Here is a 19,940-nt window from a genome sequence, read left to right as displayed (position 1 = left end):
CCCACACATAGCTCCTATGTCCCTAGTGGACACACAAATCTCACTGAGGCCTATGGCTACTGAAAGTGCTCAGCATATCTTCTTCATAAATTCCAAAGCCAAAAGGGACTACTGTGATCATGTAGTCTGACTTCCTGTGTAACACAGACCATAGAACTTCCCCAAAATAATTCTTAGAGTATATATTTTAGAAAAACATCCAATCTTGATTTTAAAATTACCAGTTATGGAGAATCCACCATAACCCTTGATAAACTGCTCCACTGATTAACTACTCACTGTTAATTTACCCCTTATTTCAAGCCTGAATTTTCTAGCTTCAACTTTCAGCCATTGGGTCGTGTTATACATTTCTCTGCTAGACTGAAGAGCCTATTATCAAATATTTGTTACCCATATAGATAATTATAGACCATAAACAAGTCACCCCTTATTCTCTTTGTTCAGCTAAACAGATTGAGCTCTTTCAGTCTGTCACTATAAGGCATGTTTTCTAATCCTTTCATCATTCTTGAGGCTCTTCTCTGAACCTCTCTAATTTATCAACATCCTTCCAGAATTGTGGAAACCAGAACTGGACACACTATTGCAGCAGCAGTCACACCAGTGCCAACTACAGAGGTAATATAACCACTCTACTCCTACTCGAGATTCCTGTTTATGCATCCAAGGACTGCACTGGCTCATTTGACACAGTGTCCTACTGGGAACTCCTCATGTTCAGCATGATTATCCATCAATATCCCCAAACCTTTTCAGAGTCACTGTTTCCCAGGATAGAGTCCCCCATTCTGTAAGAGTAGCCTACATTCTTTGTTCCTAGATGTATATGTTTACATTTAACCATATTAAAAAGCATAATGTTTGCTTGCGCCTGCTTACCAAGCAATCCAGATCACCCTGTATCAATGATCTATCCTCTTTATTATTTACCATGCCCACATTTGTTGGGTCAGCTGCAAACTATCAATGATAATTTATGTTTTCTTCCAGGTCATTACTAAAAATGTTTAATAGTATAGGGTCAAAAACCAATCCCTATGGGAACCTAGTAAAAACACACCCACTCCATGATGATTCCCTGTTTACAATTATATTTAGAGACCTATCGGTTAGCCAGTTTTTAATCCATTTAATATGTGCCAGGCTAATTTGATACTGTTCTACTTTTTTTTAATTAACATGTTGTGCGGTACCAAGTCAAATGCCTCACAGAAGTCTAAGGCCTTGTCTACACATCAAAATTAAGCCGACATATAGCCACCGCAGTAATTACAGTGGCTTTCATGTCCACAGTGGCCCCTTCTGTTGGCAGTGCGGGTCCTCACCAGGAGCTCTTCCACCAACTGAAGTGAGGCATTATGGGGGCACTGACAGCTCCTCACAGCCCAGAGCGCCAGCCCCACTTCTGGGGCTACCAATCTGGAGCCCTGCTGTCACCTCCCAGTGAGGGATTTGAGGGAGGGAGGGGAAGGAGAGCCCGACAGCCTCCCAGTGAGGGACTGGGGGATGGAGGGAGAGAAGAACACAAGACTGACAGCCTCCTGGTGAGGGATTTGGGGGGTGGGGGGGGAGGGGGAACGTGGAAGTGGAGTTACTAGGTCGATGTAGTGGGAGACTTACATCAGTGGGAGCACCATTGTAGTGTAGACACCTACAGAGTTAGGTCAACGTAAGCTGCCTTATATCGACTTAGGGCTGGTCTACGTTCCAGAGGTAAGTATATTACATCAACATGTTACCCTTCTCAATCAAACTTTATCTCATCAATAAACCCATGTTGATTGGCATTAACTATATTACTCTCCTTTAAGTCTTTATTCATCCCACATCAACTGCTCCATTATCTTGTTTGGGGTTGATGTCAGACTGACAGGCCTATAATTACACAGGTCATTCCATTTACTCTTTTAAAGTATTGGGCAAATTAGCTTTCTTCCAGTCTTCTGGAACTTTTCCAGTATTCCAAGACCTTTTGAAAATGAACATCAATGTTCAAGCAAGGTCTTCAACCATCTCTTTTTAAAAACCTCTTGAATACAAGTTACCTGGACCTACGGATTTAAAAAGTATTGACTGCCTCCACCACCCGGAGGCTACTGCTCTAATTTCAAGGCAGCCTCTTCCTTGAAGCTTCTCCCTCACATGTTGCTGCCAAAGCCCAGAGCAACAGGCTCAGAATAACTGGCTGTTTGAAGCAACCAGTTCAGGGGAGAATTGTCCCCTGCTGCACCCCACAGCACTAGTGCCCAAAAGGTGGGGAAAGCAAGAGGTGAGACCCCAGGTCCCAGGGTGGGTGAGAAAGGAGTGCATATAAGTACCATGGGGAGGAGCGCAGTGAGAAAGAGGCAGGATGCAGTGTCCAGAATATAGGATTGAGACAGGAAAAGTTGATAAAGGGGGTAGGGGTGGAGGGAGGACTGTCTACAGTGGGAACAAAGAGCTAATTTGACAAAAAGGGAGGAAACAAAATGCATTTATTTAAATTGTCTTCAATGCAATATTTAACTTCACTAACTGACGAGCACATTCTGCAGTCAACCTAGACTGCAAGATTCACTTCTTGCCAGTGAATTTTACTCCCAGTCCACGACCTGAGTGAAAAGGTAATGAAGTCCTCACCACAGAATGAGTCTGATGCCTCTGATCTAGGGAAATGCTTTTGATGATTAGTTGAGTTATCTGAAGATGCTGACTGCAATTTTTGCTTCTTTTTAGAGAATTTTTTCCTTAGAGATTTACGGCCAAACTTGGCTAGAAAATGAGATGGGCTTGGGAAGGAACCATCAGTGAGACTGTGGACCTTGGCCTTCTCAAAAAGCAAGCATGAGGGAAAGGAGAGTGGAGATGGAGTCTGATCTTTCTACACTGAGTGAGGACAAAGAATCTAACATTTACACTTCATGATTTGGGGTAGGGAAGGGTGTCTTGATCCAAGTCAGAGATGCTGTTTAAACAGAGAACAACTTGAGGCTTAAGAGCCGGTTGGGAGCCTGAGGTGTTTCTAATTCTAGAAGAGCAGACTGACCCAGGAGGCAGTGTTGTAGTGTGTTTGTGGACTTTCAAGCTAGTAATCCACAGAGGGGCCAGGCATTAGCGCCAAGACACATTCTGGGACATATGGAAAAACAAGCTGTCCACGGGCAGTATGAGACATCCCATCCCTTATCTGTCTCATGGCCCTCTGAATACCTGGTCTTTTCACATCTTCTAGTAAACCTAGTTAACATCAGCCAGGAGGAGACAGTTGAAAGGCAAGGAGATAGCCTGTCACAGGAAGTCAGTCCTGGACAGCTCAAGGCCTTTTTTGCAGTGTTGCTGTGTAATGGTGGAGGGATGAAGAATTTGTGGACCCAAGTGGAGACAGGAAACAACCTTATAGCCCAGTCAACAAACCCTGAAAGTTTTCCTTCAAAATCTTTCTATCAACACCATCTCCCTACTACTACTGATGCTAGGCTAGAGGAAGAGAAAAAATAGATTCTGCTGAGCAAGTTGAGAGAGGGCTTCCCTGTGTTGAGGCTGAGTCAGAAGGTCAATGCAATGTTCTATACATACTAGCAAGAGAAGACTGTTGAAGCAGGGGTTGCACACATCTGCTGTGATGACGGAATAAGGACAGAATTCCAATCAGACCTGAAAGGAGGGCACCTGCTGCCCTTCTGGTGATTGTGAGGCTCCGCTACCAACAGTATGCACTACAAAGCAATAATATACTAAAACGTGATTGTGTGTTTGTATTTGATCCATGTAATACTTTCCAAAATAAATTCATGTAGAAATTTGCAGAGTACCTCTTTCTTTCCCTTCAAGTGCAAAGCTGCTGGGTTTCAAGCAAACATAGACTACTTATGATAGAATTTCAAACTCAAGTTCATATTACTTACATGACACCTTGAAGGACTTTCTGGGGATCAGGATCAAATAATCTGTCAACATAATGGCGACTGCTAGCAGTTACTTCCTACGGAGAAAAAGAATTTAAACTTTGTCAATTCATGCCGAGACAGCAGCAACATGGCCATCAGAAGTGCTACAAAGAGTGGCAAATTCCAAACTAACAGCAATGCCTAATGAGACACAAAACTATAAAACTATCACAAGATTGTGATAGAACTGCATGATCACATTCAAATGCATAATATTTACAACAAACAACTTCTAATTTGGGAGTTAACACTGTGTGTGAGAGTGCAATTTTGAATGGGATGTGCATATTTTGGTATTCATACATTGGGAATGAAAGGGAGTTGTACAGGCATTGTGTGGGCATTTGGGCATTCTAATGTTTGTGTTTGAGGCATATGAGTCATGTTTGGTCTAGATGTCAGGATTGTCTTAATTTGCAATTTAACCACTTTTTTGTGGTTGAATGGAAAGGCAACACTTGCAGAACATTACCGCTTGGTTAACTTTTTCTGTGGAAATGTATTATAACCCCACACAGGAAAAAAAGTTAATAAAACAGTTAAAGTTGCTCAAGAGGAATACCCACCTACATAAGCCCTAAAAACAAGGGAGTGCTCAGTTAAGGTATCCTTCTTTAATACACCTTACCCTCACACATCACATTCATCACTTTCATTGACAGAGTCTGCCTTTCTATAAATAAGTCCAACACACTCCATCACATACAGTAACAATACACACTGCATTCCTCACAAGACTAATTTAAAACTCTGATCCCAGAAACAACATATGTATCCGCTAAATATTTATGCACCAGTGATTAGTTATTTTCCCTTAAGATGTCCAAGGTTGGAAGTGCATGCAAGTGACTAGCATCCGAAATCAATGGTCGGAGAAGGAAAGAAGGGAGGGAAAGCCTCCACTCCAAGCTCACAACGACATACAACAAAGTGTTTCCTTCATCTCAGGAAACTGTTCTCAATTTCCCAGAAAATGAATTCATCAGGCCACAATAGAAGTGGCCTAATTTTCAAAGGTGGAGAGCACCCACAGATTCCACTGACAAATGGAATTTGCCGATACTCGGCACTCCTGAAAGTCTGACGACTTATTTAGGCTTTCCTAAACTAACATGTAGAGCTAACTACAGGCATCCAGTTTAGAAGAATGGATGCCAACCTGGAAAAATGGTATTGTTTGCCAGCTGAGCCTATTCCCTTTATTGGGCTTCTTACATTCCTCCCCAGTGACTTCCTTGAGGAATGAAAGGGAACTATAAGTTCAATCATGCTTTTTGAGTGGGGAAATACTTGCCCTTGGATTTAGTTTACTCCTCTTTATCAAGCTGGATTTCAAGGATGTCCACTATCTTCCTCTCTACCGTCTCATGACTATCTGAGAGAAGCAAGAGGAACCTAAAGGCCCCCTGATTCATTATGCCACCTACATTCTACAGGAGCGTTTGGCTATCTGTCCCAAGGATGAAGCTTTTGAGAGTAGAACGGGCTCAGTAGCAGACTTTCACTGCCACCAGAAATATATCCGAAGCAAACCCTAATTATGTATGGATGCAAAATGAAGACCTCCCAATAAGTGCTGATTCTAATCTAGACTGTCCTTTGGCCTATTGACTAGTACTAACCCTGCCACACAAAGGTTAACTTGTTCACTCACTGCTGGGAGGAACAGCTCATCACCAATATCCATAAGAAGCAGTCTGTCAAACCTCCACAGATTTTTCATAGTTATTGTTACCAGAATTTATTTGCTCACAATTTCAAATATATAACCTTCAATCTTCTAAGGAGTAGCGAACAGAAATAGTAATATAAAAACAAGTAGTGACTGGGGTATAATCTTGGCACTATTCCATTCAAACACAAGTAACACCTTCACGCTGCTTAAAAGCTTAATAATAAAAATTAAAGACACAGATACTTCAGCTTTTAAGGTACCCACTTCAGACTGGCAAGTAGGATTTTGGTTCACAATGTTTTCATTTTAAGATATGGGACAGCTGCATTCAGTAATAAACACTATTACCCAGAGGTGAAGGGGCAATGTATTCCTTTATTTTGCTATTTAAATAAAAACACCGCCAATTATAACTAAATCAAAGAAACACAATGACACTTTCCTTTTTTTCCTAATCACAATCTCCCACTTTTTCTCAGTGCAATGGTGGGTGGCACTAGAGTGCAACCACCATGGGTAAGTCTGTCTGTTATCTCCTCCCTTCAGGCCAACAGGAAGAGGAAATGCTTTCATGCTAGGATTCCTGTTTTTTTTCCACTCTAAAACTCCAGTGCTGTAGAGCGAGGGCAACGTGTTGTCTACACACCATGTCAGTATAGCAACAGTGGATGAGCCTCTTCATGAGACAGCAGCAACATGGCCATCAGAAGTGCTACAAAGAGCAGTCTTCAGTGACCAAGACCAAATTACCACTTGCCAGTGATGAATGGGCAAGGAAGCTTCAAAAGCCCTGAACTGACAGCAGTTTTCATAAGCAAGGACCCTGCATCCCTATATATGGTGCAAAGTTTATAGTGAGAGTGTGTAGACTCAACACCAATACAGGTAGAGGAAGGTAAAATGAATACTTTCTGAAAAAAGGAAGTAATACTACCCTATCTGCATTGGGGGGAAAGAAAAAAAAACACTGAGAATTGAATATATTGCAACAAAAAGAACCAGAGAATCCTGAATATTTAACATCCAAGACATTGATTTTTTTTTTAAATTAGAGTACCCAACACAAAGTGTTAGTATATAAATACTGTTTTGGCTCTTACATCTTTCCTCACATCTAGCTATAGGGCATCTATTAGCTACACAATAAAATACAGACACATACACAAAAGACACTAAGTTATAAGTTTTCTGTCTTCATAGAGGCACCATTTTCATTTCTTTATTCCCTTTTTTCCCCAACAGACACATTCTCTCCATCTTTAATGCTTTTATCCAATTTGTCTAGTTTTATCTATTTCCTCTATCCTTTTTCACCTCTTCCCCATGTCTCATATGTGCTTCCCCACCCACACTATCATCTCCTTCCCATCTCTTTTCCCTTCAGTGCATCCCTCCTGGATCCTCCCCAGCTCCACAAGGGGGTGCCTTATCTTGCTTGGGGCCCGCCGTCCTCGGTAGCAGAGTAAGAGCTAGGAGGGACGAGAAAGCGAACTGAGGTGGCTCTCTACCCACCCTGGGCCCCTGTGGTTTCTCCCGAGTCTCTCTCCCCCTCCCCCGGGACGCACAGGAGTCGGGCACGGGGGGGTCACACTCACACCAGGGGGGCACTTCCTAGCTCTGCACTGACAGGCACAGGCCATGGTGGCAGGCACAGCCAAGCCCCTGGCCGCGGGCCCAACAGGACAAGTCTGAGGAAGCGTCCCCGCCTGACAGCACCTAACGCTGCTCGCCTGGGACAGATCCACGCTGACCTCGGTAAGGGAACCGGGGCCCCCGGCGCCCGGGGGAAGGGCAGGGGGGGAGCCCGCGTCCCTACTGGGGCTCCGTCGGGTTTCCCCCACCTACATGACGCCGCACAGGACAAGCCGCCGAGCGGGCTCCAGTGCCCCGCGGGGGAAGGGCCGGGTACTCACCGAGAGGACGCTCATGCGGAGCGGCGTCTCCAGCACACACGCCATCTTGGGGGCGCGCGCGGCAACGACGGCACCCAACCGCGCGCGAGGCGGCCAGCACTACCGCCGCCGAGCCTAGCCCATCGCCGTGGGTGGGGGAGGGGGCGGTACTAGCGCCCGGCTGGGCCACAGGAGTTGCTCTAACGAATCGGTTAACACCAAACCCAAACTCGCTGTCTGTGGCCCAAACCGGTGCGCATGCGCCCACTGAGGCCTTTGGCGCCCTGAGGGGGGGAGGTGATTTTTTTCCTCCTGGTTGGAGGGAGGGGGAAGAGAGTTACAGTGCGCATGTGCCAGTAGCACCACAGAGGTCTTTATGGTTCCACCAGACTCCTTGTTGTTTTTGTGGATACAGACTAACAGGGCTAGCCGCTGATAGGTGGCAGGGACAGAGTACAGGGAGACAGGGTCAGGAGGAGGGACTGCAGAAAGGTGAGGTGGAAGGAGCATGGGGATTGGGAGAACAGGGAGGTGAGGGAAGACAGGGAGATGAGTGGGAGGAGGAAGGGAACCTAGGAAGACAAGCGAGCACAGGGTGGTGAGGATGGAAGAGAGGGAGCACAAGGAGGTGAGTGGGAGGAGGGAAGGCACACAGGGCGATTGGGTGGGAATGGAAGTGCAGGGACGTGGGATAGGGATGGAAGGAAAGGGAGCACAAAGAAGTGAGTGAGCACAGTGGAATAAGGATGGAGGGGGAGGGAGCACGGGAGGTGGGGTGGGGATGGAAGCAGAGGGAGCACAAGGTGGTGAGTGGAAGGACAGGTGCATAGTTATAGCAAAAAATAAAAAAGATAGTCGATTGTGTGTACTATAGAAAACTAAATTAAGTTAAAGGATTCTTATCCATTAACACAAATAGAAAAATATCCTTGATGCTGGAACATGTTCATTCTGGTTTTCTACACTAGATCTTGGCAATAGAAATAACTTCAAATGACAGAGAAAAGATCACTTTTACTGCAGGGTAACAGCTGTGGCAAATTAATGGTTTTTGGCTTGTGTTCCCTTACTAGCTTTGGGAATCTTATGTAAAGAGCATTCCATGGAATGGTACTCTCAGCCTATCTGTAATAGCAAGAAGATATCTTGGTGAGTTCTAACACTTCTGAGGAGGAACTGATGCAATTACAAATGGTGTGTGATAAATGTGTGTGCCAATCTGAAATTGAAACCAAAGAAATACAAGCAGATTCAAAAGTAGCAGTCTGTCTTGGGGAACACATTGGGCATTTCCACTGACAAGAAAATTAGTCTGACTCCCCAGACACTTGCAGATGTGCAGCATTTGGTAGGGCTCTGCTCATAGTATAGGAGGTTCATTCATGGGTTTGCCAATAGAGCTTAAACCTTTGCATAGCTGGGTGAAAATTGAAACCATTGCCCTAGTGTGATTTAGCTTTCAGTGTTAATGACACTTGTGATCCATCTACTCTCAACCTACCTACAATTCAAAACCCCTTTATATTAGACACATATGCTAGTGCTTAGGAATGGAGGCAGTATAAAAGGGTAGTGGTTTATTGGTTTAAACATTCCTTGTGTTAGACATAAGCTAAGGACACCAGCAGACCTCTAATATGGAGTTCCAGAAAAACCTATGTAGAAACACTACAGTGCACAGAGCATATAGTAAAAGGGGAACACTGTAAGACATAATTATACTCCATAATTGATTAGCACAGAGCAAGACTGGTTGCTTAGAATGGGGTGGGGTCAGCTCCCCATTTTGTGTTTGCCATTTTCAGGTGTACATAATTCCAGAACTTCACTTTCTTTTTCAGCTTCTTGAGGTGTTCTTTGAATGTCAACGATTGGTCTATGTGACCCAAAGGTACATTGGATGTACCTAGTGCTCAAGGTTTGTACCATTCCATGATAGCTGGAAGTTTTGCTTGTCTCACCATGTTTTGGGTGGAAGGTGCACACTTGTACTTATGGGTACTGTGCACCAGTAAAGTCACATTAGAGCCATGCACACAAAATTGATAGTGAATTTGATCCTATAAGATCAGTACAGCAACCCTGAAACTGACTCCCACCTAGTCATTTTACTGCTTTGTAGAGATTGCACCACCATCGGTGACACAGGCTACCTTCATTTGTGAAGCACTCAGATGCTACAGCAATGACTGCCCATACGAAATACTGTATCGAGAGTAAAATGGTGAATGGTGTGCAGTAAATAAGCAATAGGGCCACACACATTGAATGATAAGGATAAAACGAGTATATGATATATCTGCTCAAAGTGTCATCCATTCTGTGCCCCGAAAGAAGCAGGGGTTTTATGGAAAAAAATAACATGCAAGTTTACAATAATGCATATGAACAAAGGGGACCAGATTAGGTTTCAGGTCCAGCTTTTGAGAATCCTTGACTTTGCAACCTTAACATTCTGATTCTGAAGCAGGTGTGTACAGTAGTTAAGACTCTTTTACAGGATGTCCCATGAACCTCTCTTTGTCCTACTCCTAGTCTCCTCCCTCCTCAATGCCACATCCCAGTCCTATGCCCTCCACTGGCTCCACATCCCAGTCTCCCCCCTACTCTGCTCGGGCCCACTTCCTCATCTGTTTGCATTCTAACCAGGCTACTTCCTCCTTAGCTGCCAAACTAAGGGTCTAGACTAGTGTAGACACGATAAATTGATCCCTGATCACTCTGCTGTCGACTCCTGTACTCCACCACGGCAAGAGGCGGAAGTGGAGTTGACAGGGAAGTGGCCGCAGTCAACCCTGCGCCATGAGGACACAAGGTAAGTCAACCTAAGATATGTCGACTTCAGCTACGCTATTCTCGTAGCTGAAGTGGCATATCTTAGGTCAATCCCCCCATGTAGACCAGGCCTAAGAAGTTTGAGTCTGTGCAAGCAACAATTTTCAGAGGTTCATAACTCTGACAGAATTTCATGGGGACAGTGAAAGGCATCTCACTAACAATAAGGTAACCCCCTTATATTTTAGCACCAAATGATGGAGGCACTAAAGCTTCAACAAAACAATTAAGTTTAATGTGCAAAAAAACCACCCACAAATATAGGGCCAGAAGGGATTTTGAGATATCAGCTAGCTAGCCCATCCCCCTTGCACTGAAGCAGGACCAAGTAAAACCTAGGTCATCCCTGACAGGTGTTTGTCTAAACTGTTCTTAAAAGCCTCCAGTGATGGCAATTCCACAACCTCCCTAAGTAACCTGTTCCTGTACTTAACTATCCTTAGATATTAGAAAAACCATTCTAACCTGAAACTCCCTTGTTACAAACTAAGCTGAATATTTCTTCTCCCACACTGGGTAGACATGAGAGAACAAAAGATCACTATCCTCTTCGATAACCTCTTACATATTTGAAGATTGTGTCCCTCAGCCTTCTCTTCTCTAGAAGATACGTGCCTAGTTCTTTCATCTATCTCCTTATCTCAGAATGAGATTAGGAAATAGTTTTTTTTACTTAAAAGTTTCAAAGTAAGAGAGCTGGCATGGAACATTTTAGCCCAAATAGTTAGAGTTTGACAAAGTTATAAGCAACTGCAAACAGGCTCTTAATGGAACATGTTAGGTAACATTTACTACATGCATCACTACCTATTGTAAGTGTATAAACTTTCAGCCCTCTCCCCTGAAAGCACCAAACACAACAGCTTACCCATAAAGTCAGAAGATTCAAATTTGGAGTTATTGAGGCAGTAATTCAGATACAAAATGTATATGAGGTTATTGCTAGATAATTTTAGCTTACATTAGTATTTTAATTTTGAAATACTGTTCTGAACTTTTGGGAGAGAAACACATGAGAATTGATATTGAAAACAAATGCACTTGCCTTCAACATATTAGCATAACCACCTCAGTCATAATTTGTTTGCAATGTGAGATTTCTTTTCTGTATAGATAGAACTAAAATTTAAAACCAGTATTAGACAATGCATAATACATATTCATATTTTTAGACACACCAACTGCCAAGATCTTCTACTGCAGAAACAGTAACTCCAGAGAAATAAAAATCATGATCATCTTCTCTTTTTATCTTGGGAGTACTGCTTTTAACCACACTGCAGACAATTACTGCATTAGCTATTCTGTACTAAGTGTTACCTTTAGCTGAAAGATAGCATTAAAGGCAATGCAAAGAGCCTCTCCTTCCAAACCTAACTTCAATTTAAAGAAATTCTCTCTCAGTTAATTAAGTATTACAGTTATTGTATGGAGGCAGAGCAGAATGTAAATAAAATGAGTTAATTATCAAAAGCTGAAGCAGAACCAACTGATTATACACAAACTTGAAATCTTTCTACAATACACTTAGTTGAAAAGGACTGAGCAAGAAGACTACTACTAAACAGGTATTCTGCTCCATTAGAAGTTTTGTAGCATACTGTAGTATGTAGCATAAAAATGGTACTGATCACTTCAAATGCTGAATTTTAAAAGTTCTCACCATTGCCCACAACACACCAAAAAGGTAGCTAGTTACAGCAGTTAATAAAACCTGTGTGACCTTAATACATTTTCATTATACTTGATCTTCATCCTCTGTGGCATAGATAGCCTGATTCCGTCTTTTAATTTTCTTCATGGCACTGTTTCCGTTCTCATTTTTACCAATCCGCTTTAAAGCTTTTTCATTTAAGCTCTTCTCTTCAGTCTGCTCACTCACACCAGATTTCTCCAGGTCTTCATTGGTAGAGTCTATAGCATCATCAGAGGATATCATCATGGAATCTGGCATGATCCTGGTGTCAGAAAAACTTGCTGAAAAGTCAGGAGGGTGATCAGGTGAAGGATCCACAGAACAGGTACTTTGATCTTCATCACCACCCTCTTCATCCAGCATTATTTCATCTGGGTTAATAGATGAAGACAGCCCAGAATTATCTGTATAATATTCACTGGGCTCCTCTACTGACTCAGTACTGTCCATTTCCTCCTCCTCCTCATATTCTCCCCGAACTGAGCCCTCCTCTTTCACTTGCTGAATCCTATCATTAATATCGGTGAGGCCAAACTTGGCACAAAACTCAGTGGTCTGTGGATTGATTATATGAACTGGTTCCATATTTTTCTGCAGTTTGTAGGGGTCATAACAAGCAGCTGTCACACTGAAGTTACAAGGAATTTTGAGGTTATGGCTCAGCTCTTCCAATATCTCTTTGAGGGCTCCTTCTGTTGCACTGTAATCCCACCTACAGGAATAAAAAACAAATGTCAGATTCTGATTAGCTCAATTAGCCAAGACATCTCTCTTCCTGTTCTTGTTTGAAGAGGTTCTCTTTATAGACATATCTTCTTTCTGATAAACTGAACAGATTGAGCTCTGAGTATCACTGTAAGGCATTTTCTCCATCCCTCAAACTATTTTTGTGTCTCTTCTCTGAACTCTCTCTAATTCATCATCATCCTTTTAAGATTATGGAGTCCAGTAATGATCTCACAAATACCATATACAGAGGCAAAGTCTTCCTTGATGTGCATAAGAATTTAAGATTACCTAAAATATTTTGAACAATCACTCAAACTGATGTGAATATTGGAACTTTTACATTTGACTGAACTATTATCTACATTTTAGGCTAGAAATCGCCACATAAGGACTACTGATTCAACTTCCCTGAAACCCTGCTGTCTTTTTAACTGCAAGCACCAGCTGATAGGAGATACCATTATAGGAAGGTAATTATTTCTAACCTGTTAACAATGAGGCACAATTACTTTATACTGGAAAAGCCAGAATTCCCATCCAAATATTATGGCTGACTAAAATATAATTACTAGTGTGGATAGGTTAATTTATGCTAAACTAACCCAAATAGATGTTTTAAACAGGACTCCCGTTCTTCAGTTATTCTGAATGGAGGATTTATTCTTTAAACCAAAAGCTCAGCTTTCTTATGCAGGCATATGCACAATGAACACAAATACTGATAGAATGTGTGAGGAATGGAAGTTTCCACTCAACATATGTATGCACACATGTAGTGCCAGTGAAATGTGGGCATATCTGCGAACAGTGTTATCACAAAGCAGGGCACACTCATTAAGAATATGGTTCTTAACCCCTCACTCTAGCAAATGAAAAGAGATTCATCAAACCACAGTGGCAGTCATCCTAGATCTCCTGCAAGGTGATCAAATCGTGGGCCTGAATACCAGTCTCATGAGAGTTCAGGCAACAATACTGTACTGCAGGGGTGGCCAACCTGAGCCTGAGAAGGAGCCAGAATTTACCAATGTACATTGCCAAAGAGCCACAGTAATATGTCAGCAGCTCCCACCATCAGCTTCCCCCTCCCAGCACTTCCCACCTGATCAGTGCCTTACCCTCCCTCCCCTCACCCGCTGATCAGCTGTTTTGTGGCATGCGGGGTGGGAGGGGGGAGAGCAAGGGCATGGCAGGCTCAGGGAAAAGGGGTGGAGTCGGGGCAGGACTTTTGGCAGAGCAGTGAGCACCCCCTGGTCCATTGGAAAGTTGGTGCCTATACAAGGAACCTCATTAACTTCTGAAGAACCACATGTGGCTCCAGAGCCACAGGTTGGCCACCCCTGCTGTAGTGTACTGTAGTACCACCGGTACTGGGAATGGTCTTGTGACCTCCTATTAGAATCGCTAGGAAAGATTTCACAGAATCACAGAAATGTAGGGCTGGAAGGTGTGACATTCTATACTTTGGGAGAGCATCCTATAACTCCCCTATCCTGCATTTATATACAATTGTGATCTTGCATATAAAGCAGGCCATGTGAGGTATCAGAGGAAAGGTTATGATCTGCTGAAAGTCATTTTTCTATCTAAAGGTGTATATCATTAATGCATATGAAGTTATGAGAATGTGTGTATGGCTGTCACTAAAATATGCTGTGGGTTTGGAAAGCACCCAGATACTAGCTCTCCAGAGAATGACAAGGGAGGTAACCAACGCCCAGTGGGTGGGTGCTAAACAGACATCACCAGCCACAGTCCAGCGGAGGAGTTACAAATCAGTGACACACTTGCACAAGGCCATGCCAGGGGAATTGCTCAACCTTGCCTGGAGACTCAGCAATGCCCACCAAACATGTCTGGACTTGTGTTCTCCAAGCACATGGACTGAGGGTATAAAACAGAACACAGTGGCCACAAGCTGGGACTTTTCTCCTTCCACCACCTATGCTGCAAACAACAAAGACCACCCAGAAGACCGAAGATGCCAACAGAGGGGACTGGCCCAGGTTTAAGGACAAACCTGTATATTTAGGACTGCAATATCCAGTGGGGTGAGAAAAAATGCTTAATCCATATGTTGCCCAGTCTAATAGCATGCAGTCTAAACTCTCAACCCTTATATTTTATTTTGGTAACTAACTGACTTTTTGCCTATCATTAATAATCACTTAAAATCTATCTTTTGTAGTCAATAAATGTGTTTAACTGTTCATCTTTACCAGTGAGTTTGCCTGAAGTGTTTGGTAAGGGTGTTTGCTCAGGTTTACAAAGGCTGGTGTATATCCACTTTCCATTGATGAAGTGGTGAACCAATTAATAAATTTGCACTGCTTGAGCAGTGCAAGACAGTGTATTCCCAATGTAGAAGGCTGGGAGCTGGGAGGATTTGGCTGGTGCCTTTCTCTGTGTGATTCTTGAGTGGTTCTGGGAGCATTCAAGCAATTTAGCTGGGTGTGGGACTTCACATGCTTTAGTGCTCAGTGATAGCACCTGGAGAGGCTTGCTGTTTGTCACTAGCAAGGCATTGAGAAAGACAGCCCAGGCTGAAGAGAGTTAAGGGGCACAGCGGTCCCACAGTCCCAGGCTGCACCCCAGGGATCCCATCGCAGAAGGGACCTTGAGAGATCATCTAATCCAGCCACCCATACTGAGATAGGATCAAATATACCCAGATCCTCCCTGACAGCTGTTTGTTCCACCTGTTCTTAAAAACCTCCAAGGATGGGGATTCCACAACATCCCTATTTCAGAGCTTAACTATCCTTATAAAGTTTTTCCCCCCAATATCTAACCTAAATCTCTCTTGATCCAGCATTAGCCAATTACTTCTTCTACCTTCAGCAAACATGGAGACCAACTGCTCACCATGCTCTTTATAGCAGTACTTAACACATTTGATGACTTACCAAGTTCCCCTATCAGTGTTCTTTCAAAATTAAAGATGTCTAGATTTAAAAAAAAAAAAAAAACCACTTTCCTTAGGTCATATTGTCTAAAACTTTTATAATTTTTGTTTCTCTCCTCTGGACTTTCTCCAATTTGTCCACATTTTTCCTAAAGTGTGGTGCCCAAAGCTGGACACAGTACTCCAGCTGAGGGCTCAGCAGTGCAGAGTACCTATTGGGTTCCAGGCTCAGCAGTGCAGAGTAGAACAGAACAATTACTTCACGTCTTACATATGACATTCCTGTTACTATATCCCAAAGTCACCTTTGCCTCTTTTGCACCTGCATCACATTACTGACTTACTCAATTTGTGATCCTGCAACTTCTATTTTTGAGTCCAGTTTCTAGTAGTAGCATGCTTTGTAAGAAGAGTAGAACATTTGCAAGCTAACATATGAAGCAGCAAAGAATCCTGTGGCACCTTATAGACTAACAGACATTTTGCAGCATGAACTTTCGTGGGTGAATACCCACTTCTTTGGATGCAAGTAGTGGAAATTTCCAGGGGCAGGTATATATAAGCAAGCAAGAAGCAAGCTAGAGATAACGAGGTTAGATCAATCAGGGAGGATGAGGCCCTGTTCTAGCAGTTGAGGTGTGAAAACCAAGGGAGGAGAAACTGGTTCTGTAGTTGGCAAGCCATTCACAGTCTTTGTTTAATCCTGAGCTGATGGTGTCAAATTTGCAGATGAACTGGAGCTCAGCAGTTGCTTGCTTATATATACCTGCCCCTGGAAATTTCCACTACTTGCATCCGAAGAAGTGGGTATTCACCCACGAAAGCTCATGCTGCAAAACGTCTGTTAGTCTATAAGGTGCCACAGGATTCTTTGCTGCTTCTACAGAACCAGACTAACACGGCTACCCCTCTAAAGCTAACATATAACATTGCAAGGTAAAGGTCATGCTTGGGTCTCTGCCAGAATGTAGGCCCAACAAATCAGTCTTCCAACAGGAGAATCACCCTTGCCTCATTTGACCCCAAAATTCATAAAGGAGGGAAGGCTACATCACCTGGATGTCCACAGTACAATAAGATCTATTGTTTAGGAAGTCTCAGACATTTGATCCATCACCAAGGCTTCAAGATAAAGTGGCCTCCAGAGCTATAGTCTGTAGCTGGATTAGGATACTGATCAGAGACTCACTACTGAAGCAGGAAACTTAACTTTTACTCTCACTCTAAAGGGGGGGGGGGAGGGAGGGACACGCATGTGTGGCAGGCAGGGCAGTGAAATCCTTTTTAATGGATATTTGCAAGGCTGTCTTCTGCTTGCACTTTTGCCAAAGTTTATAGAATAGGTTCATGGTTTGCAGGCTCTGGAGAAGGGTGGTGGAGGCAGTAGTCAAATAATAATCCCTCCTATACTAAATAACTGCTTTGGGTAGTTTCAACATCGACTTAGTAAAGAAAGTTTCATCTTTCTAACATTTTTCATTCTAAGGCTCCCTGAAGATTTGGATGCATATCACACCAGCAAATCACTTGAAGCTTTTTGCAGTATGTTCAAATTGCTACTGCTAAATGTATCAGTTAATGGCTGTTGAATACTGTCAGTTGACGGTCTTTGCTTGGTACTGCTTTAATTGTATTCAGCTGAAAACGAAGAAACAGCTAGTGCTGTCTGTGATATGAAATCAAAAGCCTTAATATTCTGGCTCAATCTGCACCTTGGGGGGAATTATAACCCGAACATCTGAACTGGTGAAGAAAGAGGAAGCTATTAGAAGCAAGCAAAATTTCTCCATATCAAATTTACATGGTGCTTTACAAAAGTGATTAAAAACCTTTCCAGCTACAGGAAGCTTACAATCTAAAACAAGACACATACAAAAATATTTAAACAGATCAAGAAAGGAAGGACTAAGACTTCCAGTAAGAGGGTAAGAAGTGGTTGAAGAGGTGGGTTTTAAAGAGGTGTCTGAAACAGGGGAGAAAGAGGGCTAAATATATAAAAGATGTCACCTGTTTTCATGAAATGAGACCATACTTGCATATACAGTACACCCTTGCTATAATGAACCCCTGGGGATCCAAGCCATTTGTTAGGTGTAGCCAGGGGTTCCTTATATCAGGAGAGGGGAATAGCTCCTCCAGCCCCGGGGGAGCACATTCAAGCTCTCCGCCTTTGCCACCCCAGGGCCAGGGGAAGGATTCAGTGACCATGTTCACTATAGCCCAGTGGTTCTCAAACTTTAGTAACCCAAGAACCCCCATTTTGATTTAAAATTTTGCCATGGACCCCAGGCCCCCCCCCCCACAGTCCCATTCCACTCCTTCCCCCAAGGCCCTGCCCCCACCCCTTTCCACTCCCTCCACTGAGAGTGCCCCATCCCCGCTCCTCTTCCCTCCCTCCCCCAGCACCTCAGGGAACAGCATGCAGAAGGCACTGGGAGGGAAGGGAAGGAGTTGATCAGCAGGACCCATGGACCCCCTGGAGTTCCCTCATGAACCCCCCAAGGGTTCACGGACCCCAGTTTGAGAAACACTGCTATAGCCCAAGGTTTGCTACTGAGAAGCATGTTATAGTGAGGTTCTACTGTACGAAGTTGCCTGATTGCAGAAGTTCCTCAATCATTCAAATCTTCCTGAAAGGAGTTGTCTGTCTATCAGAACAGCAAAAGAAATGAAAAGCAGAAAACACACTTTTGCAACACCTTCCCCAGAGGTAATATGAAATATTTCCTACAGTTGAGCAGTTCTGATGGGTATGATTCTGATTTACTCATCTACTGTAACATATAGGCACAAGGGGCTAAAGCTCTGGATGAAACTTGCTCTTGGGAATAAAGTCAGTACAAGGCATGCATCATTTAAAACTTAAGTAGGGTTTAGATGGGATAGCTTTGTGCTGGGCCTCTCAGTATAGGGATGAACTTGACCCAGAGTGTATTAGCAATCTTCTCTTTTATAGTAATTTAAGAGGGTCTTCCACAGGTTGCAAACATGATTTTGTCCTTGAAGTCTGTCTCTGCACAAACTATATTCATTAGGCAATACACATTTCTTAACTTTATAAAGCAATTTAATGTATCTTATTAAACTTGTATTCATATCAAAATATTGTAGACAAAATTGAATGCATAATGACAACACTTAGAATGGATATGCTTCTGCAACATTAAGGTCTCTTTTCAGTTGCTTACAACTGATCCAACTTCTACCTTTTGGGGCTAAAATTATTCATGCTTGGTCTTTGCCCAAGACCAGATTTTTTCTGAAAGCTTGAGTACAAGTAGACTGGCTTTGTTTGAGTACAAGGTACGCTATTTTTCATTTGTAGGCTACTCTAAAATTGGCTCAGTGGGGAGGTAGTATAATCCTTCAGTTACATATATGCCAGCATCTATTGTCAAAGCTTCCCATGCTGGCAAGTCTAGGATAAATCCAGCTGAGAAAATGTCAAGAAAAGACTTTGCTCTCGGTGAGACTTAGACATCTTGCAGGCTTACTGAACATCTGATGTAATCAACTCCACTTTCCAAGTACATTTGCTCTTTAGGATCAAGGTCTCTTGTTTAATCACCAACCTATGCCTCTACAAGTACACACAGACCGCCTCAGACACAGCCAGTTATCCAGGTACAACAGAATATATGCCCTTTCTTAGGGCCCCAAGGGAGGTAAGGCTTGGCACTGGAAGTGCTGGTCCAGGATAATAAATTGCAAAAATTCTGTTGAGACTGCAGAATTGGCACATATAGGGATATACCCAGAATAACCAGGAAGCATAAGAATCCACCCAAGTTCATTTCTTGAGAAACTGCCTTTAAAGTGGCTCCATTCTGATACTTTGTATCCTAAGAAAAGTTGAACTTTTTCCAATGCAGAACTGAGTACAGACTCCTTGCTCTGGAGACAGTGAGAAAGACTCAGATCCCCATGTTGTTCTCATCCTCCAGAACCCAGGAGATGGCTGTCTATTCAGAAAGTGGCTTAGGGTCTCAAGCACCATTTGGCCAACAAGTCTATTGCATTGTGCTAAGTTGCTCAAGGTTTCACACCAGCCTTTATTCTATCTCTGTATGCTACCATTTCCAGGACCCAGTGGTTGGACCTTGTTTGGGCCCACGTCTGGAGGAAGTTCTTCAGCTTCCCCCCTATTGCTAGGACTCTGCACCCAGAGCTTTGTACCCAAGGGCTGAGTCCCCAGTGGAGTGGAGTTCTTTATGGGGTTTCCCTTCTTTGTCAGGGCTCGCCAAATACAGACGCTTCCTACTCACCTCTACACAGAAGG

At 43.2% G+C, this 19,940-nt stretch overlaps 2 protein-coding genes and 1 long non-coding RNA gene across 11 annotated transcripts in view; 1 reads left to right on the top strand and 2 right to left on the bottom strand.

Moving 5' to 3' along the window:
• The window catches only part of ARMC8 (armadillo repeat containing 8), a 217,143-nt gene extending 209,237 nt beyond the window's left edge, over positions 1 to 7,906 (bottom strand). For 2 of the 9 annotated variants that reach the window (XM_039486877.1, XM_039486881.1), the window contains exon 1: positions 3,888 to 3,911. Coding sequence is in view for 2 of the 9 variants with exons in the window: in XM_039486875.1 (XP_039342809.1) it covers positions 3,888 to 3,964; positions 7,518 to 7,562 (122 nt within the window). In the remaining 7 variants the exon portion in view is untranslated. Of the gene's footprint in view, positions 1 to 3,887; positions 3,965 to 7,449; positions 7,486 to 7,517 lie in introns of those variants that run through there. The other 7 variants (XM_039486875.1, XM_039486874.1, XM_039486879.1 and 4 more) reach the window with 7 other exon arrangements.
• On the top strand, positions 7,063 to 14,861 carry LOC120371269. Its single transcript, XR_005584246.1, has 5 exons — positions 7,063 to 7,359; positions 8,570 to 8,645; positions 9,338 to 9,414; positions 13,126 to 13,226; positions 14,426 to 14,861. It is a non-coding gene; the product is annotated as an uncharacterized LOC120371269 (long non-coding RNA).
• Positions 11,279 to 19,940, bottom strand: part of DBR1 (debranching RNA lariats 1) — a 31,147-nt gene continuing 22,485 nt past the window's right edge. Inside the window, exon 8 of the mRNA XM_039486882.1 lies at positions 11,279 to 12,739. Coding sequence (XP_039342816.1) covers positions 12,070 to 12,739 — 670 coding nt within the window. The 3' untranslated portion in view covers positions 11,279 to 12,069. The remainder of the gene's footprint in view (positions 12,740 to 19,940) is intronic.

This window comes from Mauremys reevesii, linkage group 9 (assembly GCF_016161935.1).
Source record: "Mauremys reevesii isolate NIE-2019 linkage group 9, ASM1616193v1, whole genome shotgun sequence".
Taxonomy (NCBI): Eukaryota; Metazoa; Chordata; order Testudines; family Geoemydidae; genus Mauremys; species Mauremys reevesii.
This window is presented reverse-complemented; position numbering and strand designations above follow the sequence as displayed.